The sequence below is a fragment of the Cavia porcellus genome, unplaced genomic scaffold (genome assembly GCF_034190915.1).
Source record: "Cavia porcellus strain 051 isolate PalLab524CR breed Dunkin Hartley unplaced genomic scaffold, mCavPor4.1 scaffold_1, whole genome shotgun sequence".
Lineage (NCBI taxonomy): Eukaryota > Metazoa > Chordata > Mammalia > Rodentia > Caviidae > Cavia > Cavia porcellus.
This window is the reverse complement of record NW_026947484.1, coordinates 236477865-236505747: the sequence shown is the minus strand read 5'-3', so window position 1 is coordinate 236505747 and position 27883 is coordinate 236477865. Positions and strand designations below refer to the sequence as shown.

General features: G+C 42.7%; 2 protein-coding genes across 16 annotated transcripts in view; one reads left to right on the top strand and one right to left on the bottom strand.

Moving 5' to 3' along the window:
* The window catches only part of Itsn2 (intersectin 2), a 142926-nt gene extending 122126 nt beyond the window's left edge, over nt 1–20800 (bottom strand). For 3 of the 7 annotated variants that reach the window (XR_010041404.1, XM_063231564.1, XM_063231609.1), the window contains exon 1: nt 19861–20031. The gene's annotated coding sequence lies outside the window, so the exon portion shown is untranslated. Of the gene's footprint in view, nt 1–19082; nt 19358–19491; nt 19630–19860; nt 20032–20613 lie in introns of those variants that run through there. The other 4 variants (XM_063231582.1, XM_063231593.1, XM_063231574.1 and 1 more) reach the window with 4 other exon arrangements.
* LOC111757718 (basic proline-rich protein-like) overlaps nt 19544–27883 on the top strand; it is a 28423-nt gene continuing 20083 nt past the window's right edge. For 8 of the 9 annotated variants that reach the window (XR_010041430.1, XR_010041415.1, XR_010041428.1 and 5 more), the window contains exon 1: nt 19544–20810. Coding sequence is in view for 4 of the 9 variants with exons in the window: in XM_063231621.1 (XP_063087691.1) it covers nt 19544–20810 (1267 nt within the window). In the remaining 5 variants the exon portion in view is untranslated. Of the gene's footprint in view, nt 20811–22162; nt 25337–27883 lie in introns of those variants that run through there. The other variant, XM_063231651.1, reaches the window with a different exon arrangement.

Below are 27883 nucleotides of genomic sequence, written 5' to 3'. Positions count from 1 at the left end.
TGCATACACCTTGATATCATGTTAAATTAAATAAACCAGACACAGAAGCTTAAATATCACATTGCTTCTCTTATATGACAAACCCAAAGTAGAAAAAAAGAATAGAACAAAACATGGGTAACAGTAGGGAGATAGATCTTACTCAAATGGGAAGGGGATAAGGAGAAGGAGGGAAGGGACAGGAGAGAAAGGAAACAAAAATTTGAATTAAGATGTATTATACACACGCACCAACTCCATACAAGGACTGAAAACACTGTGTACTGCAAACATGTACTAATAAAAGATTTTTAAGTGACTTAGTAATATCTGCAATGCAGGATTCTTGCAACAATTAAGCTAAATGTCTGGCATATGCTTACTATTTAATATGCATTACCTCTGCACCAGAGTTTTTAACTGAAAATGATTCTGCCTCTTTCTCTGAGATTTTAATGATATCTGAAGACATTTTTGTGATCACAACTTAGGGAGCGCCACACTGCCAGCACTAGTGGGCGGAGTTCTGTAATGCTGTTAAATGCCGTAATGCACAGGATGGCCTCTCAGCAAATAACTATACAGACCAAAATGTCAACAGTGCAAAGGCTGAGAAATCCTATTATAATAATGTGGAATATTTCTCATTACAGCTGCTGCTTCTCCACAGCTTCTGACTCTTGAATTAAATCCGGATTTACTGATAGTCTACCCTATGCAAAGCTCTAGGTTAGGCACAGCCTTATAATCAGTTAAAAATTTAAAAATGGGCGCTTGCTACCATTTCCAAGTGATTTACATCCTCGAATATTACCCATCCCCATGAATATCAAATCTTGGCTTCTCTTTTTTTTACATACCAGAGATCAAACTCAAACCCTCAGTCTTGCCAGCCAGGCAATACTGAGCTAAATCCCCAGCTTGGCTTCTCTTTCCTCGATGCTGCTCTCAATGGCCTGGAAAGGCAACATGTTATGTATCAGAGCAAAGGCTGGTATTAAGCAGTAATTCCAAATAAAGTAACAGAAGCTTGAAAATCAAAGAATGGGCCTTGGACACATCATCAATATTTGCATGTTCATAATAAATATTTAACTACACATCTATGCAATGTTCAATATAATTGAGAGATAAAAGGGCTGTTTATGTTGACTTTTGTCACATTTCACATCTAAAACATGATTGTATACAAGAAATGCAATTGAAAAGTCATAAAGATGATTTTAAACAGATCTGTAATACGCACTTAAAAATAAAGTTAAAAACTTACCAACACATGTCAATTGTTACAAATAAGCATACTGTCAGTACAGCCAATAGTGTTCTTGAATATATAATGCTATGACTCAACAAACCAACATGAAATAGTAATAAGCGTGGAGTGAGGATTTTTCATTTAAGTTTTTAACTGACAATATAAAAACTGTCCATACTGATGGGGTAACATGACTGTTTTGATGAGGACATTTTAAAGCACACTTCAGCTTCTGTTTTTGGTTTTTTTTTTTTTATCCGTACCGGGGATCGAACTCATGACTATATGCTTGCAAGGCAGGTGCTTTGCTGCTGAGCTAAATCCTCAGCTCTACACTTCAACTTCTAATTGGAAAAAAAATTATCAGGAAATGAATAAAATACATATTCAAACACACAGAGCCAAGTATATATCCAGAAAATATCTATTGCCCAGCAGCAATGCCTAACCAAAACGAGTTCCTCCAAGTGTTTCAAATCACAAATTTAAAAATTATTTTCATCAATCTGAATTCTTAATGGGAAGGTGGGGTGGGTTTCATGGACTTCTCTTTCAAAATACTGATTAAACATATGGCTGTTCTTCAGGAAAAAACACAAATGAACAAAATTGGTATATAATTCCAAAGGTTTCAACCTCCAATTGATTGTGAACTTTTGGACAATTCATTTATTTCATAGCTAACGCCTTTAATTATAACATACAAAAACTTAAAAATTGGTAAGAGAATCTTTAATATTGTGTGGTATCTCTTATTTGAGTGAGGCAAAGTAGAAAGAAAATGATAAAGGGCAGACAGAAGGCACCACGGGACAGAGGACAGATCTCTTCTAACGGGGAAGCGGCCCAAGGGAACAAAGGCAAGCGACGAGGTGGGGGGAAGGGGAAACACAAAGAACAGAGCTTTGTCACATGGACACCCAGTAACTCCAAGTCATGGAACACTGCACACCACAACCTGAGCTAAGACAAATCATAACAAGTACCAAAGAAGAAGGGGAACTGAAAGGGGGGCGTGGAAGGAAGGAGAAGCTGTAGTAAGTGCCTGTAACCACTCCCCAAGATAACTATGAACTGTATGAACTGCAAACACGCACTAAAAAATTTATTTTATACTTTAAAAAAAATCCTACCAGAGAATTACAATCCCACTTATACAGTCCTTCATTTTCAAACTGCTCCAACCACGACTCCCCTAGCCCATTCTCCAACAGAAACTCCACGGTGAAGAATCAGAGCAAGGCAACATTGAGACACAAGCACAACGTCACAGAAATTTTTACACGTGACCTTAACCTACAATTATATTGACCTACAACAGTGGCAACGCAAAGATGCCCAATTCCTGAAAATGCCAACTATGCAGTGAAAACAGCTGATCTAAACGTGAGTGTGCATAGAAAGAATTTTTCCATGGTGTCCAAACACTGTGCAACAGGTAAACTTCTTAAACCTAAATCAGAGTCCTCAGAAATTTATAGTGATTTGTTGACTTTGTCTATAAACACTAATTTTCAATAATCCTTGATAATTTAGCTCAGGCCATAGCAGTCCATAAATATCAAATATTATGAGAACCAAACAGCAGCAGCACCTAAGAACTAAGGAAATGACGTGAAGTTTTGGTTTATCATCATCAGGAAAAGCCTGGGGACCTAGTATGTGCTTAAACCATACCAGAGAATCTGCAATCTAGTTAAACAATTTTCAGAAGTCTCAGTAGTGACTCAACAATGACATAAGATAGAATCCCCTGAAGTACAGCTCTCATACATTACTGGTAGGGATATAAATGTTTCAACTTCCTTTCAAAACAACTTGGAAGTTTCCTGAAATGGTAGATCTACATTACTATATAATTCAGCAATTCTACCTCTAACAATTAGCTCAAGAGAAATGAAAACAAACATTCATCCACACAAAAACCTGTACACAAATGCTCACAGCAGCATTTACAACAGCCAAAAAATCAGAAACAACCCAAACATGTATTGACCAGTGAAGTGATACATAAAGTGTGGTGTATCCACACAACAGACTATTACTTGGCCATTAAAAGGAATTAAGTAGGCTGAGGGATGAGGATGACAAGTTCAAGCCCTTCCTGGGCAACTTAGTGAAACAATGTCCCAAAACAGAACTAAAAAGCACTGGCCATGTAGCTCGGTGACACAGCACCCCGGTTCAATCTCCAGTATCATGAAAAAACAGGAATAAAGTAATTACAGTAACACATATACAACATGGCTGCATCTTGAAAACACAATGGTAATTCTAAGAAGCCAGTTACAAAAGACCACATTGGCCTCTGCCTGCCAGCTGCCACCACAAACTGCTTCCTGCCGCAGTCAGTGTGGGCAGAGGGAACCAGCAGATTGGCCCACCTGCCAGGCTGCCAACAGCAGAAGACTCCTTCCTGCAGGCAGCCAGTGGGAACAGGGACATGCAGTCAGGTAAGCCCCGTGCACCTGCAGGCCACCACTGGAGCCATCACCCACCTGGAGAATCAGGTGCACGCCACCATCATGGGGTCCCAGTGCAGACACACAGGCTGAGAGAAGCACCCCCACCACCATGAACCACTGGCTATCAGGGAAGCCCCAGTGGAGCTGCGCAGGTCTGGAGAAGCCCACCTCACGCCCTGCTACCTACCTGTAAACCGAGGGTTAGGGGAACACAGGTGCTGTCCCATTCCCGCAAACTGCGGAGGGGCAGCTAATGTGGGAAGTGCCCGGGACCCCATAACCAGCTTGTTGGGAGGAACCCAAGAGAATGTCACGACGAAGGAGCAAAAGGCAATCTCAGACCTCCAGCCCACACAGAACAAGTCTGGGAGACACCCTAACCCTAACCCAACTGAAGTAAAGAAACAACTTCATGAGACTGTAAAAGTAATCAAACAGAAATAATGTCTCAGGAAAAAGAATAAATAAAAAACATAATGAAAGAATTGCTCAGCAAATCTAAAGAAGACACAGATAAAAAAAGAGCACAAGAAAATGATGGAATATTGAATGAACAATATAGAAAGAATTACAATGCATGAAACAGATTCAAAAAGATATCCAGGAAATTAAAGTTAATCAAAAACTGACAAAACCACTTAAAGAGACTGAAGATACTTTCAGATCTTGAAGACAGGATTGCAGCTAGCAATCGTGAAAGGAAAGATCTTTTAAAAATAAGAAGGAACCAGGAAATAACAATTCAATTGCTGCAAGATGATACAAAGAGAAATAATTTAAGAGTGATAGGTATCAATAAAGAAGCAAAGGTCAACACAAATGAAATAAAAAGGCATTTACAGAAGTAATAGCAGAAAACTTCCTCAACATGGGAAAAGGATCTGGTGTACACAGATAATTGAGGCATATAGAACTCCAACCAGCCATAACCAAGGTAAATCTACACCCAGACATATAATAATCAAGATCCCAGAAATTCAGCACAAGAGCAGAATATTAAAAGTTGTTAGAGGAAAGAAACAGATCACCTATAAAGGAAAACCAGTCAGAATCATGGCAGACTTGTCAACATAAACCATCAAGTCAAGAAGAGTTTGGAATGATGAAATGTTTCAAATCCTGAAAGAAAACAACTTCCAACCCAGAATGATGTACCCTGCAAAACTATCTTTTAAAATTGATGGAAAAATAAGATATTTCCATGATAAAGAACAACTGAAGGCATTTATGACCACCAAACCAACCCTACAGAATGCTGAAGGATATTCTAGAGAGAGATAAAGATGATCATGGTTCCAGGAACAGCAGCAGAGGAGGATCAGCAAACAGAACAGGCAATTGAATAAAGGGGAAAAGTGGAGGCCAGCAGCAGGAGGAAGCATGGCAGAGACGAACCAATGCACACTGGCTGTCATCATTAATGTAGATGGCCTCAATTCAGCAATAAAAATAAACACATGGATCAAGAAACAAGATCCAGGGACTGGGGATTTAGCTCAGCAGCATAAGCGCCTGCCTTGCAAGTGCGTAGTCATGAGTTTGATCCCTGGTACCGACTAAAAAAAAAGAAGGAAGAAGGAAGAGGAAGAAGAAACAGATCCACTGAAATACTATATACAAGAAACACATTTAACTCAAAAGAAAATTCACAGCTTGAAAATCAAAGGGGAGAAAACAACCGTTCCATGTGACAGGAGACCAGAAAAAAAAAAGGGTAACTTGCCATTCAACTACAAAATGGGTAAGAAGATAAGGTATTCATGCAGGGGAAAGCTACCCAGCTCTAAAGTAGGATAATCTCAAGGCTCTTGTAAGTAAATGGATGCAACTGGAGGTCATGTTCACAGGCAAAACAGTTTTTGAACACTAGCATAAAAAACTGAAGGAGCTGGGCTGGAGATTTAGCTCAGCGGCATAAGCGCCTGCTTTTGCAAATGCACGATTGTGAGTTCTATCCCCGTATCAAATAAACAAACAAAAACTGAAGGGGTCAGTGGGATCCAAGACCGCAGTAGATATTTAAAAGTGAGGGGAGGGAACACCAGGGAGGAGAAGGTGGCCACTAATGCTAACTTCTTATTGTCTTGTCTTGAACTCTCGCAATGTTTTCACAGTTTTGTTAGGTTTGGTTCTGTTCTGTCTTGTTTCGTTACATTTTACTGCGTCTGATGGTATGGGCAGCTGTCTTGAACATAACGGGATGTATTATGGTAATCATAGTTGATTTCCTTTTACATTGTTTTGAAGTCCTATAATGCTGTCATTCTTTTAATTGGTTTTATTATTTTGTTTTTTGTTTGATTTTATTATATGTGATGGTATGAGCAGCTAGTTGAAGAAAATAGCTTGGAGATATTATAGTAACCATTATTCATTTTCTGCTATCTGGTTTTGAAGTCCTGTAATGCTTTCATTCTTTTGTTTTGATTGGTTTTAGTCTGATTTCATTGTATATGAGGATTAAGGCAGCTATTTTGAAGAGAATAAAAACATTATGGCAGCCATTGCTGATTTCCTATTGTCTTGTTTTGAAGGCCCATAATGCTTTCATTTTTATCCGTTTTATACTATTTTATTTGACTGTATTGTGTGTGAAGGTATGGACAACTACTTATGAGACACGACAGTAGCCAATAGTTAATTTCCTGTTGTCTTGTTGTGAAGTCCTGTGTTGCTTGCATTGTTCTTTTCTAATTTGCTTTGTTCTGTTTTGTTCTCAAGAAAAAGACCACATCATACAATTCCACTGTACAAAACATTCAAAATAGGCAAATCCATGGAGAAAGGAAGATTAATGGAGGCCCAAAGCAATGAGTGTTGGGGGAAAATGAAGTGTAATGCATACTTACAATTCTCTTTTGGAAAATGAAAATGCTCATGGATACTAAAAATCACTGAATCAGAAATTTTAAAATTGTAAGTTTTATAGTGGTTGGTTGGTTCGTAGTGGGGATAAAATACAGGGCTTTCCCACTGAGCTACATGTCCTGGGTCTTTATTTTTTTTTTTTTTACTTTGAGACAGGGTCTCATTTTTCTCAACTGCCCAAATTAGGTTTCAACTTGTCATCACGCTTCAACTTTGCAGACAGCTTGCACCACCATGCTTGGTGTATTACATACTGTATTATATTGTACTTTACTTTATTTATTTTGGTACTGGGACTCAACTCAGGCTTGCCAGACAGGCACTGTGCCACTGGGCTATACCCCTGGCCCTGTATCTCTATTTTAAACAATCTAAAAAAAAAAAAATGGCTAAAATGAGTATGGGCTGGGAATTTAGCTCAGTGGCATAAGCGCCTGCCTGGAAAGCACAAGGTCGTGAGTTTGATCCCTGGTACAAAATAATAATAATAATGATAATGTCTAAACAATCTAGCAACTTTCACATGACAACATGGCTTTAAGAATCTATCCTCATCAAAGTATTACAACTTGTTTTCACAGCTTCCTACCTCTGTTATACACTGCATGCCTGCAAATGTTGCTTCACTTTTATATACCTAGTGCCCAGCAGTCAGCCACCTGGCGGACACTAAAATATTCTTTAAGCGTAAATCCTTGACTATGAGAGATTAGTATACTTTCTATTGCACAGATGTCAAGCAGGCTGATACAGCAAAATGTAAACACTGAAAGCAGGTCAACTAACCTGAGCTTGAATTTCAGTGCGATTACTCCCTAGGTACATGGACTTACCCATGAAACAGTGTCAATTTCCTAATCTATAATTACATATAATTGTACCTAAACACCAGAGCCTGTGTGTGTGTGCATGTGTGTGTTACTGATTGAGTCCACAGCCTCACACACGCGAGGCAAGCACTCTACCACTAGGCTACACCTCCAGTCCTTTTTACATTTTAAGACAGTGTCTTGCTAACTTGTCCCAGTTGGACTGAAACACACGATCCTCCTACCTCAGCTCCCCCAGCCCAACAGCTGGAATTAGAGGCAGCGCCATGATGCCCAGCAATGCCAGGTTATTTTAAGCGTTAGGTATCTCCAAACTTGTTGCAGATTGAAAGTGCATGTAAATGCTTACTAGTATAACTATTTATGAACATTATTTTCAACTATAGCCATTAGCCAACTTGATTCTCCTAAAAAATTACATTTGCATCAATTATAAAAAAACGTTTTCTAATGTAAATCAATTTTGAGAAAAACACATTCTTTTTGTCAAAGCTACTCTGCTACCTAGAATCCCAACACTCAGGAAACTAGAGGAGGAGGACTGCTATGAGTTCAAGACTAGCCTAGGCTACATGGTGAGACCGTCTACAAATAAAAATAAATGAATAAATAAACAGGCCCCAATACACAAGCCACACTGGGACCCAAAAGTTTCCAAGATCAGCCAAGTGCAGTAGCTCAGATGTAATCGCAGCACTTTAGGAAGCTAAAGCAAGAGAATCACAGTTTCGACAACTTAGGGAGACCTTGTCTCAAAACTCAAGAAAAGAAAAGAAGCCCTCTGCCCTCTAGGTACTGCCAAGTACTGATGGAGAAGGGAAGATAACTTCTCTACCCAAACTTGATTCTTAATTCAAGTTCTGTAACTTGAGTTTGAGATGCTTAAACACAAATTTTAAGCTTTGATTTTTTTTATAAATGCTAATTGTAGCCCACAAAGACTCAACAAATAACGGGGCATAAAACAACAAAAATGGTAAACTGAAGGTGCTAGAACTCAAATTATATTGAAGATTTAAATTAAACTAATTTTAGAATAACCAATCAGCAACTCTGAACAGGAAAATTCACCCACACGCAGAAAGTAAAAACACCTAAGAATAGCATGTGACTCTGCCTCCACCGCTGTAAGGCGGAGTAGGGGAAGGCCAACTATTTAGTCTATTTTTATCTGTCTCACATCAAGATTAAAGCTTAACATAAAATAATTATCTGGTCTGAATAAAAGTATCTAAGGAAGTGGGCTGAGTGTGGTGGTACAGGGCTGTAATCCTAGTGTTCTGGGAGGCTGAAGCAGGAGGACTGCAAGTTGGAGACCAGGATAGCCAATTTACTTACTTGGCAAGAACCTGTCTCAAAATTTATTTTATTTAATTGTTTTACATTGCTTATGTTGAATTTATTATAATAAGGTGACTACCAGAGCCATACTATATTCTGACATAATCAGACAGCATGTTGCAGGTGTGGAGCTGGGGAAAGCCCACGGTTTCTGCAGGCTCAATGGGCTTCATGGATCTCCTGTGAGCACCGGCTACCCATGCTAGGTTAGTGAGGCACAGGTAATCTCTCAACAAGGGGCACTGGACCCCCAAGTCATGGCTAACTCAGACACAGCATACTAAGCAGATTTTGTACCCACCTTAGGATACAGCCTCACCCCAGCCACATTTCCTTCTAGGTATGGGCGACACCTACTACTTAGAAGACTCTGTGAACCATCTGCTAAGGGGAAACTGTAAATGCATCTCGCCCAATGCCTCATTATTTCAAGAAATTTTATTCCCAACCATGTCACAACACTGAGCTTTCAGCCCATTTGGCCATTCTACCAAGCTACTTAAAAAAAAATTTTTTTTTGAACATTCTAAAAGGGCAGTTTAGTGCAAAGGACCTGGATTCAATTCTCAGCACTTAACAAAAAAAAAGTATACACAGAAAAGACTTAGATAGACGCTTAACTTTCAAATAAAATATTACTTTCTGAAATGAAGATAACTGTCAAAATCTTGAAGCACTAAAGGAAAACAGAAAACAAAGTCTGAACATACTAATCTATCCACATTTTAAAATTTCTTTGAAAAAAAGAGAAAAAAATCACAAGACATAAGAACCAGTTAGTATTTCAATACACAAGAGAGCTATTAAAATAATGTAAACACTAAGACTTCAAATAATTTACTACTGAAGAAATAAAACTGGCTAATAAATGTTAATATCACTAGTAATTAAAATAAGCATGGTGGTGGCATACACCTATAATCCCAGTACTCGGGAGTTAGGGCAGGAGGATCTCAGCAAGTTCAAGGTCATCCATAGTGAGTTCAAAACTAGCCTGAACTACATAGAAGACCCTGTCTCAAAAAAAAAAAAAAAAAAAAGAAAGAAAAAAAGAAATTTTGCTTTGTTTCTGCTTATAAAGGCACCATTTACAAAAAAAGAAAAATACCAAAAACACTACCAACCTTGTTAAAACCCAGAAATAGGAAAGCTTAGTAAACTGGGTACTTAGAGGCACAGCCCACAGTATTATAACTTCAGAGGCAACGTGAAAGTATACATCAAGAATCTGAGGGGCCGGGGGCTTAGCTCCACTGAGCTACTGAGGCACAAGTGCCTCCCTGGCAAGCGCAAGGTTATGAGTTCAATCTCTAGAATCAAAAAATAAATAAACAAATAAGAAGGGAAAAAGAAAAGGATCCTACCAACGTTCACGTCTGTAAATCAGTAACTTCACTTCTAGAGCCAGGCAGGGTAGCACGTGTCTGTAAGCACAGCACTCGGGAGACTGAAGCAGGAGGATCTGGTCAGCCTGGGCTACACAGTGAGACTCTGACTCAACAACAACTACGAAACATAGTAATTTCCCTTCTAAGACTGCCATAAGGAAATACCAGATGTAAGGAATTCCTTATTTACAAAGATATTCCAGCAGCATTAATAATTATAGAGAAAAAACTGGAAATACTATGATCAACAATAGGAAATGTACTGAGCCAAGTACTGTGCTACCACTTACAATCACATTCACACATGTGAATCAAATCTCAGCAAAGGTATTTTTTTTAAATCCAGTTTTTTTTTTAAAAGGTTTTTTAAAAACAGGGTGTTGCTCTGTAGTCCAGGCAGGTCTGGGACTCAAGGGGATGTTCCTTGCCTCAGCCTCCCCAGTGCTGGGGTTACAGAGATGCACTACCATACCTGGAAAAAAAAAATCAAGCTTTGCTGGGTCACAGAATATGGAACTTGCCTATCATTTAAATATATGTTTTGTGTATTTTTTGTCATTATGAACATCACAATAGCAGCCAAAAACTGCTGTTAATATAAAGTCCTCAGTCTCCTTTATGACCAGCAATCAATGTATCTCAAAATTAAATCAGCACATTAAAAGAAGAATGTCTCTTATCAAAGTTGGAAGAACAAACTTAGAAACATAATATCAAGGCTGGAGAGAGGAGTTGAGGTCTAACCAAATGCATTAACCGTCAGGAAAAGGAACAGATGCGACCTGGGTCTCTAGAGACGAGGGCTCAGGCCTGCTGTCCTGCACTTCTGGCACAGGCTTCCGTGGGCAGCCACCCACTGACCCAACCTCCCTGGGCTTTCCAGAATGTTTTCCTCTTCCCTGCAGTGGGAATCCAACCAAGGGCTTTCACCCCAAGCTACATCCAACCCTCATCGTTTGGGGCAGGGGCGTGGGGTGTAATGGGGATTAACCCCGGGCTTTAGCCCTGAGTTACAGCTCCCACTCTTTTTTTCCTTCCTTCTTTTTTTGGGGGGGCGGTGGTGGCGGGGGGGGGGGGGAGGAGGAGACAAGGTTTCACTACATAGTTTAGGTTGGCCTGAAACCCAAACTGCCACCAAACTCCAGTGATCCTCCTGCCTCGGCCTCCTAAATACTAGGATTACAGGTGCTCACCACCATGGCCAGTCCTGTTTTATTTTAGAGGTGTCTTGCTCAGTAGGTTGCCCAGGCTGGGCTCAAACTTTCAATCCTCCTGCATCAGACTCTCAGCGCTGAAACAATGGGCATGCGCCACCACACTTTGCATAATCTTAGCACGATCAGAAGACGCCCCACTTCTCCCATATGTTAATAAAAGGGGGAAGCCAGAAGAGAAATCTTAATTTTTTTAAAAGAATCCAGAAGGAAGATTCAAACATGTTGAACATTATATACAATATGTGGGGGTCAAAGAAATTTATTCTCAGGCCTTCTTGGAGGCAAGGTTAATAATCTTAAAATCTTAAAATCACTCTCAACAACACAGGAAATCTCCACTTCCGCTTTCACTGGATTTAGTCTCTGGCCTCTGGTGTCCACCCTTGTCCCCTACTGACTCAGAGCCCTGTTCCAATGTTACTTCCTGAGCATTCGAGTTCTCAATTCTGTGAATGTAGAAGGCTGATTCTTACTTCACCAGCACCACCACAACACCTTCAATTCAATAAAAAATATTCTGAGCCATCAGATGTGTCGGTGAAGGAACACGAAAGAAGCGTGAGACAGACAGCATTCCTGTGTTTCCTCAGCAGGAAGAAAGGACGGCGGTTGGGACGTTCATTTTGTCTTAGGAAACCAGAAAGTTATTAGATGAGCAATCCTGGAAGAAATGATTCCCAAACTAAGGAAGAAGGCTTAACAGTCAGCTATGAAGACAAAGAGACTTTTTAGGATTTGGGACAGAAATGGGCAAAGGCCTGGAGAAAAGGATGTTTGAACATTTAAAAGACAATGAACGTCAAAGCACAACGAAAGCCGTGTGCTATGGTTGACGTCTAGAAGTCCCCTCAAGCCTCTTGGGGTCACAGAACTTTTTCAAAGGTGGCTGAATCTAGAGAGTGCAATGCTGGGTTAAGGGTGCTGGGATTGAGGACAGGCGGCCGCTGGGTCAGTCCACTGATCGGATCAGCACCAACCTAATCCCAGCAGTCTGCATACGATAAAGGGAACAGAAACAAGCTCGACTCCCCTTCTTACACTGGCTTTTGCTGCCTGCCGCCGCCATGAGCTGTGGCCCTTCTGCCACGCTGTGCCCTGCTTTAGAGCCACTGGAGCACGGACTGAAACCTCTACAAACTCTGAGCTAAATAAACCTTTTCTCCCTCATCTTTGGGTGTGGGGTATTTGGTCTCAGCAACACAAACGCCTGCCTTGTAAGTGCCTGGTCGCGAGTTTAATCCCGGGTACCAAAAAAAAAAGTAACTCAGAGAAAAGTAACTAAAATAGCATGTAAAAATTAAATGAGTTAATAAAAACACTCAGTATATTTTATTTAGAAATATTTTTTATATATTGGCTATCTCATCATCTTCTAAAAATCCATTTTAAAAAACTAACATATAAACCTGGGGGGGGGGATTACACATTAAATGATTAAGGTACTACTCTTAATATATAAAGAACTCTTAGACATAAACAAGATGAATGTGCCAATGAGAAAAAGCAGAAACCAGTATTTCTCAGAAAAATGGCAACAGACATGGCCTTATTAATACGCAGAGAAAGAAAAATCAAAGTAAGGTAGTCTTTATTAAATTAACACATTTTAGCCAGCTATGTGGTACATGTCTGTAATCCAGCACCCTGGGAGTCTGAGGTAAGATGATCACAAATATGAGCCCAATGACTTAGCAAGACCTTGCTTTCAAATAAAAAAAAAAAGGACCAGGGATGTAGCTTAGTGCAATCACCACCACAAATAAATAAACGAATAAACAGATTTTTAAAAGCCAGTGTTTCCAAGCATGCCAGATAATAGGACTGTTTCACTTATACTAGAAGACAATTTGGCAATGTATTTACATGGTCCTTAGGAAGTATCTTTTGTTCCAATAATTCTATCAGAAGTTTATTCTAACAAAATAATTACAGATATGAACATAAATACAGCCACAAATATGTTAAGTCTGGTATACTTTAAAACAACCAAAAAGTTACAAACTACCTTAATGTTAGAGATGCAATATAAAACAATGATTACAAGCAGAGGATTGAAATTAGACTACGGTTACATCCTGCCCACTCTTTAACAGCTGTGTGATCTTGGGCAAATCACCGAACCTGTCCTTGCTCAATTTTCGTGACCATAAAATAAATAATAATAGAACAGCTCTTAAAGAGAAGTTAAAGACTAAACAAGTTAAAGTGCATTAAATATCTCAGAAATAACTAGAATATAGTAAGTGGTCGATAAATGTTAGATAATACCATTAATATTCAGCAGCAGCAGGGCAACAGATAGTGAATAAAAGTATGCAGAGGGTAAATATTTAGTAAAATACTGCCATGTTCTGATAACTGTTGGTAAGCCACAAAGTAAGTAACGTAACAGGGTCAGGAACATAGCTCAGCAGCACAGCTCTGGCTTAGCATGCTCAAGACCTGGGCTCAATCTCCAGTACTGAAAGAAAAAAAAGTATATAATTCTATTACCTGTAAAGAAAATGTTCTACAAGCTCTACTAAGATACTATCAATGGTTATCTTTGGGTAATATAATTATTAGTGACTAATATGCTCTTCCTTAAAGCTCCCTATAGATTTCCGATTTTCTACATGGAATATGTATTATTCATCACACTAAAAACAGTACAAACAAAAAATCAATATAACTTTAAAACAAACAAGACAGGATTTTTAGGAAAAATCAAAGGTATCTATCCTAAGCTGTTTGACAAATCTTTGTTTTGGGCTTATATTGTTCCTGGGGATTTTGTTCTGCTTTCTCAGTTTTAGTAACTAGGAAAAAAACCTCAAAGATTGCAAATCAAATACTACTACTAAAATAATAAACATTTATCTTAAATACAGTATACTAAAATACTGCTAAGTTTCTTTCCTGGCGGCACTGGGGATGAAGCACAGGCCCTCCACCTTGCAGGGCTGGAGTTACACACACGCCAAGACGCCCGCCTCACGCCGACTGATATGCATCTAAAGTATCATTTATCCATAACATGTGTAGGGTAATCCTCCTTAAATCTTGAATTGCTCCTCTCAGATGTCCCCATTTATTCTCTCCCCCCATGGCATTGAACAAATTCTAACTTCTAGACATTCTGTCTCTACTCCTTTCTTGAATTTAAGTGGCACTTGGGCAAGGTTGTTTGTATATTTTGTTGACTGGTATCTCCTCAGTGCTTAAACCAGTTCTTTCTTTTCTGTTTTGTTTTGGTTTTGCGCGTCTGTTTGTTTTAACATCGGCTCCTGCTACGCTTCAGGCTGGCCTTCAACTCAGGTGGTCACCTTTTCTCAGCCTCCCAAGGGCTGGGTGACAGGCGAGCACACCAAACTCAGTGTGAAATCAGTTCCTGCAAGTAAGTAGTCAATGGTGGCTCATGCACACCTATAATCCAAGCACTTGGGGAGGCCAAAGGAGGATTACAAGTTCAAACCCAGCCCAGGCAATTTAGTAATTTAGTGCTGGAGACCATGTTTCAAAATTTAAAAAAGAACAAAAAGGGCTGGAGATGTGGCTCACTGCACAGTCCTGCAATTAAAAAGAGGGATGGGGATTCTGTGCTCTGAATCATGAGGAACTTGCACTGAATCTTTTTTGTTTTTTTAAGACAGGGTCTTGCTATCTGGTTTGAGACCCATCTGGTCTCAAACTCCTGCCTCAGCCCTTCCAGGTGCTGGGATTACAGGGGTAGACCCCCACACTCAGGGAGGTCCTAACTTTTTGAAGCCAATGACTGGGAATAAAGAAAAGGAAGAAAGAGAGAGAAAGAGAAAGAGAGGAGAGAGAGACAGACAGAAAGAGAGAAAGACTTTTTCCTCAATGAAGCCTCCAAGACTTGGCTACGAAGAACAAGATCAAGGATAGATTTCAGAATGACCAGCAGTATATGCTTTTCCAAGATAAGATTATCATCATGGTTTAAAACCTAGTAGGATAAAGTAGCATCAGAAAAAGTTTGGGGCTACCTGGCATAGCTTATATCTGGATGCCACCCCAAAGCCTCATGCAGTCACAGGTGGGGCTCTTCAGAGGTGGCGAGATCTAGTATGTGACACTGGGACTGCTTCATGGTGCAGTGCTAGGGAGCCGCCAGGATTAAGGGTGTGACTGCTACCTGCCCCGAGTAGCCTGGATAAGATAAAAGGGACAGAGAGCTGCGGTCGTTGCTGGCTTTGTTTTTTGGGGTTTTTTTGTTTTGTGTTGCTTTTTTTAATAAGCCTACAGCACCGGGTATTCCCAGGCAGTCTCCCATCCAAGCACGAACCAGGCCCAAACCTGCTTTGCTTCGGAGATCAGACGAGATCGGGCGTGTCCTGCTTTGCTCTGGTTGCCTACTATCAACTATTTCTGCTCTGGAGCCAGCTGACACCTCTATAACTTGGAGCTAAATAAACTTTACTTCCTTTAATGTAGGATGTCAGGTATTTTGTCTCAGCAATGAGAAGAGTACCTAAGACCATGATTAATACCTAGATAACTCTTTCCATTTCAATCATCCTTGCTACTCTGCTCTCTGGAATCCAGAGGATTTGAATTTAGAAATTAGGGTGCTGGAAGCAGGAAGTAACAACTCTTAGAATCACAGGAAAGAGGATTAGACCCAGAAGGAATGCACAGAAAGCAGGGAAAACCTTCCAAAACAGGTTGTCTCCGCAGCAAGACAGTCAATGTTTATCATGTCACTGGAACTTCAGCAGAGGAAAACCTAAAACGCTTCTAGGGAGAAGGCGTCTCTTTGCTACCTGTGGGTTTTGGGACTTAACCCAGAGAAGGAATGTTGTATGTGCATCCCCAGTCCATCCATGGACAAGCTTCCTGAAACTTGGAAATTCTCACTTATATTCCCTGAGTAGTATTTCACGCTTACTAAAAAGTAACCCTGCCAAACATTATGTTACCTGTGAGATTATTTGATCCACTCAGTGCTTATATTTAAGCAGGCATTTCACAAGCACCACAACGGCGTATGGGATGGGAGACTGAGGCAGGAGGGGTGGCTGGGTGGCGAGCAGAGCGGACCAACGTGCTGGTCTGGTTCATGAGAATGAAATGGCGATGCGGAGCTTCCCAGCAGACTCCTAGTGGCCAGGGCAAACACTGCTGGCGCCTAGCTTTTCCAACTTCTGCAGGTGACACCATTCTCTCCCACCATCAGCTCTCCCTAGGCCAGTTCTCTTCACACTGCACCTGGGTTCAGAGACTTTGACGTGATCATCCAAAACAGCAGAAATTAAGGGGACTACAGATGAGCAGATCCTGGGTTGGGAGACGGGACTGTGGGTAAATTCTTTTACTTTATTTTCAGCTTTCTTACATGAATCGTTTTGATTAAAAATTAAGGGCAAAAAAGCTAATTTCTTTATCAGCCACTGGATAAAAACACAGATCAAAAAAGAACTAAGCTGAATTATTTTAAAATTTCTCACTGAAGCAAGCTGAAATAATAGCAGGTAACATTCATTAGGCACTTTAAGTAGCAGTCACTGTGTTAATTAGTATTTGATATTATACTTTGAGATGGGTTCTATTATTATCCCCATTTTACAGATAAGAAAACAGAAACTGACCAGCGAATTAAAGTTACTTGCCTAAGATCTTACAGCTATCTGGCACTGTGCTGGAAGCCTTCATTCCTATCCAGTATCATTATGAGAAAAATACATGAAATTTTTATTAAACACAAATACTTATTCACAAATGAGCATGCATTCACGAAGAAAAAGAGCTAGAAAACATAGGAATTGGCTAAACGAAACAAGTTAAATGTCTGTCAATTTCCCAAAATAATGCTACAGATTCTGCAAATGAAGTATCTGCCCCTCTTAAATTGTGAAAATCTCTCTCTCAATTCACTGTCCTATTTCTGCTGTTCCTCCCCTCCTCCCCCATTTCCTCTCTGCCTTCATATCCTTTAAAACAATTTCAGTTCCTCTTTCTCAATACCTTCAAGCATACTTTATCCAAAAGAACTCTAACAATCTCTGAGCTGAACAGCTGTAGAATGATACAAACTTAAAACAGGAACTCAGAAATACAACATTTGCAATGCATCTTCAGTTTTAGATCTATGTAACTGCAGAGTTAATTGTAAACTATTTTTTTAACTTCACACTTGGAATCCTGACTGTAATAATTAACAAACACAGTGTTCTCTTTTACTTAGCCTTTCTTCAAAGTAGTTTTTCACAAAGTTTTTCCATATATACTTTTTTAAAAAATACAAACCCAGGTGTAGTGGCACACACCTATAAATCCAGCACTTGGGAGCTGGGACAGGAGAATTGACAGTTCAAAGCTAGACAGTTCAAAGACAGACCAAAGTTCAAGGTCGTCTAATGAGACCTTGTCACAAACAACAACAAAAGAACCAGAATAAAAATTTAAAAAGCAAATACATTGTTAGAAATGTAATCACATTTTAGTAAGTTTATTCTTAATCACTTCTAGAATTGAACACAAATATTAAAAGTAAATATAGTGCAATGATAATATGCAAAATGTTACTTATCAATACACTAATAGGCACTTCCATTCATTCACCCAGCAATTAACCTCCAAATGCTACACAGTATCCCTTTTTAAATCTGGGAAAAAAGATGAGTTAACAGATAAGGGTACAAGTGCTGAATTTAAAATGATCTTCATTTGAAACAAAGCTCTTGTACTAACTCAGAGATTTTAAAACAGTCCGTTGAACTCCAGGTTACCATTTCACTTATTTATTTTATGGGTGGCAGTTAATTATTCCTAGGGTCTTTGTGAGTTTTAAATCATTATGTAAAACATTTAGCATTGGGCTCTACACATGACCATCATGGAAAATTATAATACTGAAAAAAGTGTAGCTGAAAAGGACGGGGCTGGGGATGTAGCTCAGTGAATTTGACCCCCAGTACCGCAAAAAAGAAAAGAAAAGGACAGGATGGCCACTAAATGGTCTTCTGTCTCACTAAAACTGAGAATGGAAATTTGTGAAATTCTGTCTCAAAGATACAATAACACTAAAAATCCTAGAGTTATGTAAAATAAAAAATCCATCTTTTAAAAGGAGTTTTTAAAAAATTATAAATCCAGTCCCAGTCCCCAAAATGTGCCTCCTGTACTTCCTCATGTTCTTAAGTAATCAGAATTTGAGCCTTGAGATATGCTGAACAATGGTAGCTCCCCACACAATAATTCAAGTACTGGCCAAATTTTCTCAAAGCAGTTGACCTTTCGTAATAAAGGTGAACAAAAGGAATAATTATGAATGCATTAAAGGGTAAAAAATGCAATCTTTTCAGCAGCTTAATACAAACCAAGGTATCAGAAATGCACAATTCTTCCTTCATCCTTCAAGAAAGAATGAAATACTTCCGATTTTACTTTTAAAATTACAATACAATCACAGACACTGCCCAAAAACCGGAAGGTGAGCACATCAGAGTTGCTACTATCTTTAAGTGACTCTATTAGTAGCCCTATAAAGATTTTATGTAGTGTTTCTAGGTTGCTTTTAGGTTCGATCACTGATTAACAATGTAGCAAACTCACAAAAGGAGAGGCAATTAATTTCTCTGATGGGTTTAAGAAGCTTAACCTACAGTTTATGCTCCCTAAATCAACCTGAGTAACAAGAGAAAATTTCAAGTCGCACCTTGCCCGTCTCTGAGTAAGCAAAGGAAACACTAGTAAAACACACCAGAAGCACGTAGTAAGACAATAATTTTTGTGCTAACCTTAATTCCTATCGTAGAGCGGTTGGTTCTATCAAAACAATTACCGATTCAGCAGGAATACAAGTGCTACACGAAGCATCCTTGCTTGGGTAATCATTCAGTAACAACGCTCACGATCAAAAATCCAAACATCTTTCCACAAAGCGAAAATCATCTGCAGTTTCAGCCTCAGTTTACCCATTCCTATGCGCCATGCACCATGCAGGCGCCTTTAAGAAAAAATAATAAGCAACTTCACTGTAACTTCGGAGACCGCATCGGTCCGTGCTTCCTGTACACCCTGCAAGTCATTGACGACGAAGGCGAAGCTCAGCATCGCCCAGCTCGGGCAGCACGCGAGGCGGGGACGCCGGCCCCGGCCGCCGCCGTCCCCGCGACTCGGCCGCTGACGCACCGCGATGCGGCTCACCTGACATCCTGCGCCAGCCGCGCCACGGAGGAAGCCGACTCCGCCGGACAAAATGGGGCCCCGGCGGCGCGCGGGGGCCTGCGTGCGTGCGTGCGTCCCTCCGTCCGTCCGTCCGTCCGTCGCGGGGCCCCGTCGCCCCAGCCCCTCCGCGGCGCCCGCCACCTGCCGGCCCGGCGCGCTGGGCCGCGGGAGACACCGCCGCTCCCGCCCCGGCCCGGCCCGGCCCGGCCCGGCCCCGCGTCCGCCCGGCAGGAGCCGCAGTCGAGGTGTCCGCCCGGCGGCCGCCGCGCTCCCTCCCGCCGTCCCCGCCGTCCGGCCGCAGCCAGCCGGGGCGGCGCCCGCACCTGCCGGCCCCGCGGCTTCACCCACCTGGCGCCCCGCCGCGCCTGCCGCGTCACGGCCGGCCCCGCGGCCCTCGGCCCGCAGCGGGCGGGCGGACAGGCGGGCGCCGGGAGTCTGCTGCGCCGCCGGCCCGCCGGCCTCGTCCCCGGAGAACCTGTTGCGCAGCCGGTCGCGGCGCTGGGCTCCGCCGGCGCCGCCTCAGCCCCACGCCAACATGGCGGCCGCGGCCTCCGCAGGAAGCCGGGGGGCGGGGAGGCAGCGCCGGCCGAGCGGTGACGCCCGCCCGCCGCCCGCCCGCCGCCGGGCTCCCTCTCCACCCTGCGCCCGGAACGCCCGGCGCCGCGCCTCGCCGCGGCCCGCCGCCAGCCCCGGCCCCGCTCTGCCCCGCTCTGCCCCGCTCTCCCCGGCCCCGGCCCCCGGCCCGCCCGGCGCGACCCCACCCGCTCCTCCTCCCCGAGCGGACGGGCTGGGCGCCTCCGTGCCGCGCTTCCTGCCTCGGCGCCCCGGCCTGGGGGCGGCCATGTGGGCTCCCCGGGGCTCCTCGCTGTGCCGGGGTCCCCAGCGCCGGGCAGTGGGACGTGGGGAGCGGAGGAGCGGCGCCCGCCGCCCGCGGGTCCCCCAGCCCCTGCGCTCCGTAGGACGCACCCTGCCCCGGGGCCGTCCATCCTCCGCTCCCACCCTGGTCCCTCACCACGGAGAGGCCAGCAGGGTCACCCGCCGGGCCTGCTCTCGTGCGAAGCACCCCCATGTACGCGCCCCCGCAGGAAGACTCGGGCTCACCTGCCTGCAGGAGCCCGGCCTCTCTGTGCACCCCGGCCCCCTCCAGGTGCAGCTCAGACCCGCATGGCTTTCTCCTGCCTTCGACGCCTCACGAAGCCCACAGCAGCCTCCTGAGACTCCAGGAGCCTTGCACACCCGGGGCTTACCCTTGACACAGCTCTCCGCGAAGGGGAGGCTTTCGTTTGGCTGTGGTCAGGGTAAGTCAGCGGTTCCTCTTGATCGCAATCGGGATCCAAGAGCAGATTTCTTTCTACTGGCCGTTTGAGGCAGGGTTGGGACTGACCTGTTGTACAAAACTCAGGCCCCCATGACTTCTGTTGGCATGGGAGAGATCAGCGCAAATCAGATGACCCCCTGGCTATTCATTTTTTACCAGTTGGGGCAGGTGGAGGTATCCAGGCTTATCTGAGATGGACAGCTGCAATGGCCAGGCCTCTGAACTGGTCACCGGGCTCTAGGGAAGCATTAAGTAAACATCAGTAGCGATAAACAGGCTTTTCCCGCTCTCACGCTCAGTGCTGTCCCAGCTATTCCAGAGGACCTGACCAAAACCTGACAAACAGGCCCTGCGCCTCACTGAGGCAGAGACATTTGGATAGTATCATCTGGGCGGTCCCTGTCTTCCTGAGGCCCAGGCAGTATCCCCTCTGCAGCCACCCCAGCAACGGCGGGGCCCCTTGAGCACCAGAGTTCACTGGTTAATTGTGGGGCTGCCTTTCTGAGCCCATCTTCAAAAACTGAGCCTCAGAATCCTTTTCACGTAGTTTATCAGTGAGGCTGTATACCTGGAATAATTCCTCCTGAACCTCGCTTTCTCTGAAAAGGATGCCATAGTCACAGCAGAATAAAAACAATTTATAGAAAGGGAAACCGTTAAAAACCCTCCCTGAGAGAAGCTAAAATGCTGACAACCTCTGACAAGCGTGGGGGTCCTGGCCACATGCCTGTGGTATCCCAAGCACCAACACAACCGTGTGGCAGGGTTCCATTCAGAATTCTGAGGCTGGTAGGTGCATCCTATGCCACTCTGTCACAGCTGCCAATGGGAATCCTCCAGTCATCTGCTGTTTCTCACCTGCCTGTAATTCAGGGTCGGATCTGGACAATATTAGGCATTTAGGGATTCGATATAAGAAGTGAGGGAGGAAAAGGGGTATTCTCAGGTTCTGGGTAGGCCTAGGTAATGGTGGTTCTAGTCAGCCGGTAAATAATGGAATATAGGAAGGAAACAGCAACCTTGGCTGTAGCTGAAGAAATACTGTCCTTGCTCCTCTTGCTGCTTTTCGATCATTATTTGACACACCAGCTCTCCCCCTGCTCGGGCCTTTTTCCTATCGTTTTCCACTCCCTGGACATTCCTGTCTACCAAGAATTCCAGCACCTGGATCATCCGTCCTCTCCACCCGGCCTGTTCATCGTGCTTAGTGTCTTAGGTATTCATGACTCATCCAGGGCACTGACTTCCTGTTCCCAAGGACAGACCTTGAAACTGTGTCTGTAACTTTCCTCCTTAGTATTTCCCAGCTCTTACCACCTCCTCTGCCCCCAGTGTAGCTGAAGGTGCGACACCAGGAGGAGCTGAGTAAATCCCACCTGAGACACGGTCAGTCTCGCCAGTTCCAGAGAACGTTCGTGATGGATAAGGAATGAGACGGCTGTGGAGCTGGAGTGTGAACAGCGTTAGGCTACATTTCTCTCCTCCTGGTTCTGCAGTGACAGAGGACTGGGTCTTAGGCCGAGGAATGGAAACGAAGCTGGAAATCTAGCCTTTATCACGAGGGCATTTACTGTCAATCTGTCTTCCTCCATTGCGTTAGTGCTGCTTCCCAAGCACTTATGGAGGTCCTGTTGGCTTCAGGGAGCACTACGAGCTCAGTACCGAAAACAAGTACCAAATTGTTTTGGCTGGAAAGGGTAGCAATTCACAGGGCAGTTCTGCCTTGCATGCTGAGTACCAAACAAGTACTGAGTACCAAACAAGTACCGAGGCAAAATTTTCACATCAAAATGTGTCACTGTACCAAATTTGATCCGTTTCAAAGCAGTTGAGTACCAAGCTGTGACTGTATATCCTAAGTTCTGCCACTCTTCCTTCTATTTCCTAAGATACATCCTCCTTCTCAGCCAGTTCACCCTCAAACCTGCCACACTGAGAACAGGCCACGGTAGATGGAAGCTGTTATTTCAGGCTCCAAGTATTCCATAAGATAAATACATTATCTCATAGAGTAGGAAGCCTATGAGAACCGGAGCTCATATTTTATGTAAGACTTTTCCCAATGACAGATCACTCAAGACAGTGCTGTAATTTTAGTTTTAAACAAATAATTTGTAAAGAAATCAAGAGAATACAGGCAACAGAAATAGTCTTTTTAGAAATTCATTTAAAAATTTTATTAGTACATACTGGTTACATTCATTGTGGGGAACTGCTGCATGTACAGAACACATTTCAATTCTTTCCTTTTTCCCTCCTTCCATCCCCTTTTCTGTTTCTTTTTTGCCAAGATCAGCTTTGTTTACTCTTATAAGTCTTTATCAAGTTAATCATCATAAACACAGATTAACAGCCAAACTAATAGGCACAAATATATAGAACACATAAAATAATTCTATTAAAGCAAGGCACATTTTAGATACATTGGCCATGCTAGGATACAATAACTTTTTTTCCTCTTTTTTCTATTATCTTTTATTTGTACTTTATTTATATATTGGATTTCTCATTTAAGAGAAACCATGTGCTATCTAAGCTTGTGCATGATACACTTATTATGATCTCGAGGACACTGTCCTTTGTAGGGGACAGTGTTTCAAATTTGCCCTTCTTGGACAAATTGGCAGAGTAGTACTCCATTGTGTATAAATATCACATTTTCTTCATCCATTTATCTGTTGATGGCAAATAGGACATTTCCAAGCTTTAAACATGGGTATGCATGTATCACTGTAGTATTATGTCTTTAACTCTCTCGGGAAGATACTTAGGCAATAGCTGGGACAAATGGGATTTCTCTTTTTAGTGTTTTGAGGATTTTCTATACTTCTTTTACTATTTATTATAGTGCGCTATAAAACAGGTCTGTTGACCACAAAATCTTATCATTGTATTTTGTCTGAAAATGTTCTTTTTGCCTTCCTATTTGAACAGTGTCTCAACTGGGTATAAAATTCTGCGTTGACAGATTTTGCTCTTGTTCTTTTTTCTTTCAGCATTTTATCATGTGTGCTGCTGAGGTGAGCACGCTTTCAGCATCTTAAAGAGATGTTTCCCATTCTCTTCTGGCCTCATGGCTTCTACTGAGAAGCTGGCAGTTGGTCAGATCACTGCTCTTTGATGTACAATTTATCATTTTTCTCTTACTACTTTCAAGATTTGTTCTTTAAACAATATTTGGTTTAGATAATTTGGTTATGATGTGCATCGACCTGACTTGTTTGTATTTATTCTGCCTTCTTCATCTTATATCTGCAGATTTCTGTCCTTCACCAAATTAAAATCTGGCTCTGCACCCCTCCATTGGCAGGCTATCTCGAGCTAGGGGCAGGGAGTAAACAGAATGTGCTCCTTCCCGTCTGCCTGTGGAGGAAGTTAGCCTGCCTCTGTTGTCACCCCTGTGCTTTCTTTCTAGCCAGGGGACTGCTCTGGTATCCCAGAAAACACGACAGCCCCACCAGCTCTCCACACCACTCCTAAACTGACGCATTTGCGCACTATTGTATAGGTTCTATCCCTTTTGAGAAATAAGTGAAAAATAAAGTTTGCCCCCTTTTGAGGTTCTTTTTTCCCCCAGGTTAAGGGTAACTTCGTGTTTCATAAGAGCAAACTGGGCATGGTGGCACACCTGTAAAACCGGCACTCTGGGAGGCTGAGGCAGGAAGATTGTCAATCCAAACCCAGCCTGAGAAAGTTAGCAATTTATTGAGATTTTGTTTAAAGTGAAAAACAAAATTAAAAAGGGGCTGGAGGTGTAGGCCCTGGGTTTCATCCTCAGCAGTAGAAGGAAAAAAATGCAGAGGAAAAGTAGGTAGGGTGTTTAGGGTTCACGAGAAGGCCTAGGCCTTCGTTTGACATGTATTATCAGTGTATTAATTGTTTGTTTTCATTAAGTAAATAGTTATTAAGAGCTTCCTACGTTCTTAATTCACAGGAATAGTCAAGCAGGATAAATTTGCTCCCTGACCCTTCTTAGTTTCCTTTGATTTCTCAGACCCTCGTCCAGAGCTGGAGCAAAAAAAAGTGAGGAGGTAGAATTCGGAGAGACTGAAAAGGAAGGGAAGGGACGGGACGGGAAGGGGAATTCCCAGCCCTGGCAGGAGGGAGGAGTCCCGTCTGGGGCCGCTTGTGCTGTTTATAACTTAAGACTCTGGCTTGATGCCTGATGACACCGGAAAGGCAGTGCCAGCCGGCCGCGGAGGGAAGTTCGCCCAGACTTGGCCCTGGGCCGGAGCTGCAGGGTGGAGCCGCGGGCCAGACGGGGCGAGGGATGGAGGCCCTGGACCAGACGTGCTCCTTCACGACCAGAGCCGCCGGGGCTCCCGGGGTGCCAGGTGTAGCTCAGCGAAAGGGACTCCAGCCTGTATTTAAGAATCAGACGTGCTTCCCGTCTGGCGTGTGTGCCCCGCTGTCTGTCTGCTTCATTGCTACTGTCTGCAGACAACCTGGGGGATCTCAGTCCCCTTCCTGTGATAGTTGAACTAATAATAAAGTAGCGTTTTGTGCTCCACAGAGTTTTTTGTCCACGCATGTGCATGTGCGTGTGTGTGGGGGGGGTGCTGGGGATGGAACCCAGGGCCTTGTGCACACTGAGTGCACACTGTATCACTAAGCCATGCCCCCAGCCCTTCATTTTTAAAATTTTAGTTAATTATCACAATACTCCTGGGAATTAGAAAAAAAATTTTGTTGGTGATCATCATTGGCATTTAAAAAAAAAAGGAAGGTAATATCAGGCCTTGGGGGATTTTCCCAGGCTCAGCTGTGATTTTCTTTTTTTTTTTTTTTTTTTTTCTCCTTACCGAGAGAAACACAGGCCACGCTATTCTGGGCTCAGAAAGCAACAGTGCTTTACTTTAGAACACACAGTGGATCAAATGGTTTTGTACTGTTTGGCCAGACTGAGTAAACATTTCTACTTCTAGTATTGCCATGTTCTTCTCCCTACGTAAGACGGCATCTTAATCCAATGAAGTTTAAGAAACATAATGGCTTTTATCCACGCCCTCTGCGAGAGGACAGAGCGCCCTTGTCCCGGTGCCAGGGGTAGGGCACTATCACGGGGTAAACCATAGGCCGTGTGAGGCCACGTTTTGATTGTTTAAATGATTGCTTGAAACTTGCCCCATCCTGACTTGCCTTATGAAAACAAGGTGAACAACTGAAAATTGAAGCCATGAAATTACTGCCCAGGCTGGCCGTCATGCTCAGCTGCACGGGAAAGGAGTGGCCAGAGCAGGAGAATTTCCTGCCTTGGGACTGAGATGGGGACTAGGATTTGGGTACTTAGTGCTGCTCATTTCTGTTCTTCTTTTCATGTTGTCTCCATGCAATGAATGTGCTTCTTCCTCCTTTTCAGTAGTACCTAGAGTTTAGGGGTGCTTAGTAAAACCATGTAGGGGAGAAGAAAGAACAAAATGGATTGTTGGCAAGTTAATTTAACCCCAGAAGCCATTCATCAACAGCTGGCTACCTTGGGCTGTTTTTATACATTTATTTACTTATTTACCTCTGCACTCTAAGGTTGAACCCAGGCTTGTGTACATGCAGGCGAGTGCCCGGCCACTGAGCTCCATCCCAAGCCTTTTGGATATTTTTATAAATGGAAAATTCTGAGTGTCAGAGAAATGCCACCATCTGTCTTTTTTCTTTTCTTTTTTTTTTTTTTTTTTTTGTCTTTTTCCTTTTTATCGGTATCAGGGATCGAACCCACGACTGCCTGCTTCCAAGGCAGGTACTTATGCGGCTGAGCTAAATCCCCAGCCCCCGAAATGCCATCATCTGAACAAATCCATTCAACCCGGAGTCCTGAGGACTGGTAGTAACCAGTTAGTCTGATACTTAATCTCCATCACCAGTGTTGTTGCTTGTGTTAGATACAGTGCGTGCATGTGGGTGTGTGCAGTGTGTGATTCTTATAATAACCTATGACCGGTATTGTTAACCTCATTTAACAGAAAAGAAACGGAAACTTAGAAAAATTGCCAGAATTCAACTCTTGGTTTTTATAGTCGTCAAGAACATGCTCTCTCTATTCTGCAGTGCTTCCATTCACAACCTCACACCTGACCAATAACTTCCCCTGTTTTATATTAAATAAGCACAAGCGAGTACAAGTTCCCAAAAATAATTTACAGTGGAAGAACAGTTATACAAAATACAAGGATGCAAATGTTGGAAATAATAGTTCGAGTTTCTCCTTGCATCCAGACACACTGTGTGAGTTCTGGAGTCTGCCATCCCTCCTGAAGACAGTTCTCCATGTTGGCCATGAATTTCCAGGGTGTGACTTAGGTGACCATTTTCCTTGGATTCCTCTAAGAGTCATCCATGTGACTCACATAACTCTTTAGAAAATAAAGAACCCACCTAATGATTTGAAGAGGAGGGGGCAGCAATGGGCTTAAAGATGTATTTGCCACCTGACCAACTGAGAGTTATACGTAACTCATTGAATGAACGTTTTGTTATTTGTGACCACTGTGTTGACCTGAAATAATTTAGTAAGGTTAGAGAACTCAAAATACTCAGAGGGCTGGGCATGGTGGCACTCACCTGTAATCCCAGCACTTGGGAGGCTGATGCAGGAAAATCATCTCAAGTTTGAGGCCAGCCTGGGCCACAGGGCTACATAGTAAGTCCAAAGCCAATCTGAATTGCATACCAAGACCCTATCTCAAAAAAAAAAAAAAAAAAGATAAGAAAAGAAAAGCTTCATTACATTCCAAATAGGCAGTTTAGGGAAAATAAAATCTTAATGTCTGTATCTGACTTTTAATTCTGTGAAATAATCGTAAGTGATTACCAACCATTTTCTATCATACATTTGCCAGTTCCTAGATTTTTCATTTTATTGTATTTATTTAGTTGGGTTTTTTGAGACAGTCTCTTACTATCTAGTCAGGTTGCCCTTGAATGTACCAGGTACTCTAGGCTGGACTCAAAATTGCAATCCTCCTGCCTCCGCTACCCAAGTGTTGAGATTACAGTTGTGTAATCATGTTTGGCAAGGTCCTAGGGTTTTATATAACCAGAATCATTTCCTCTTCTTTT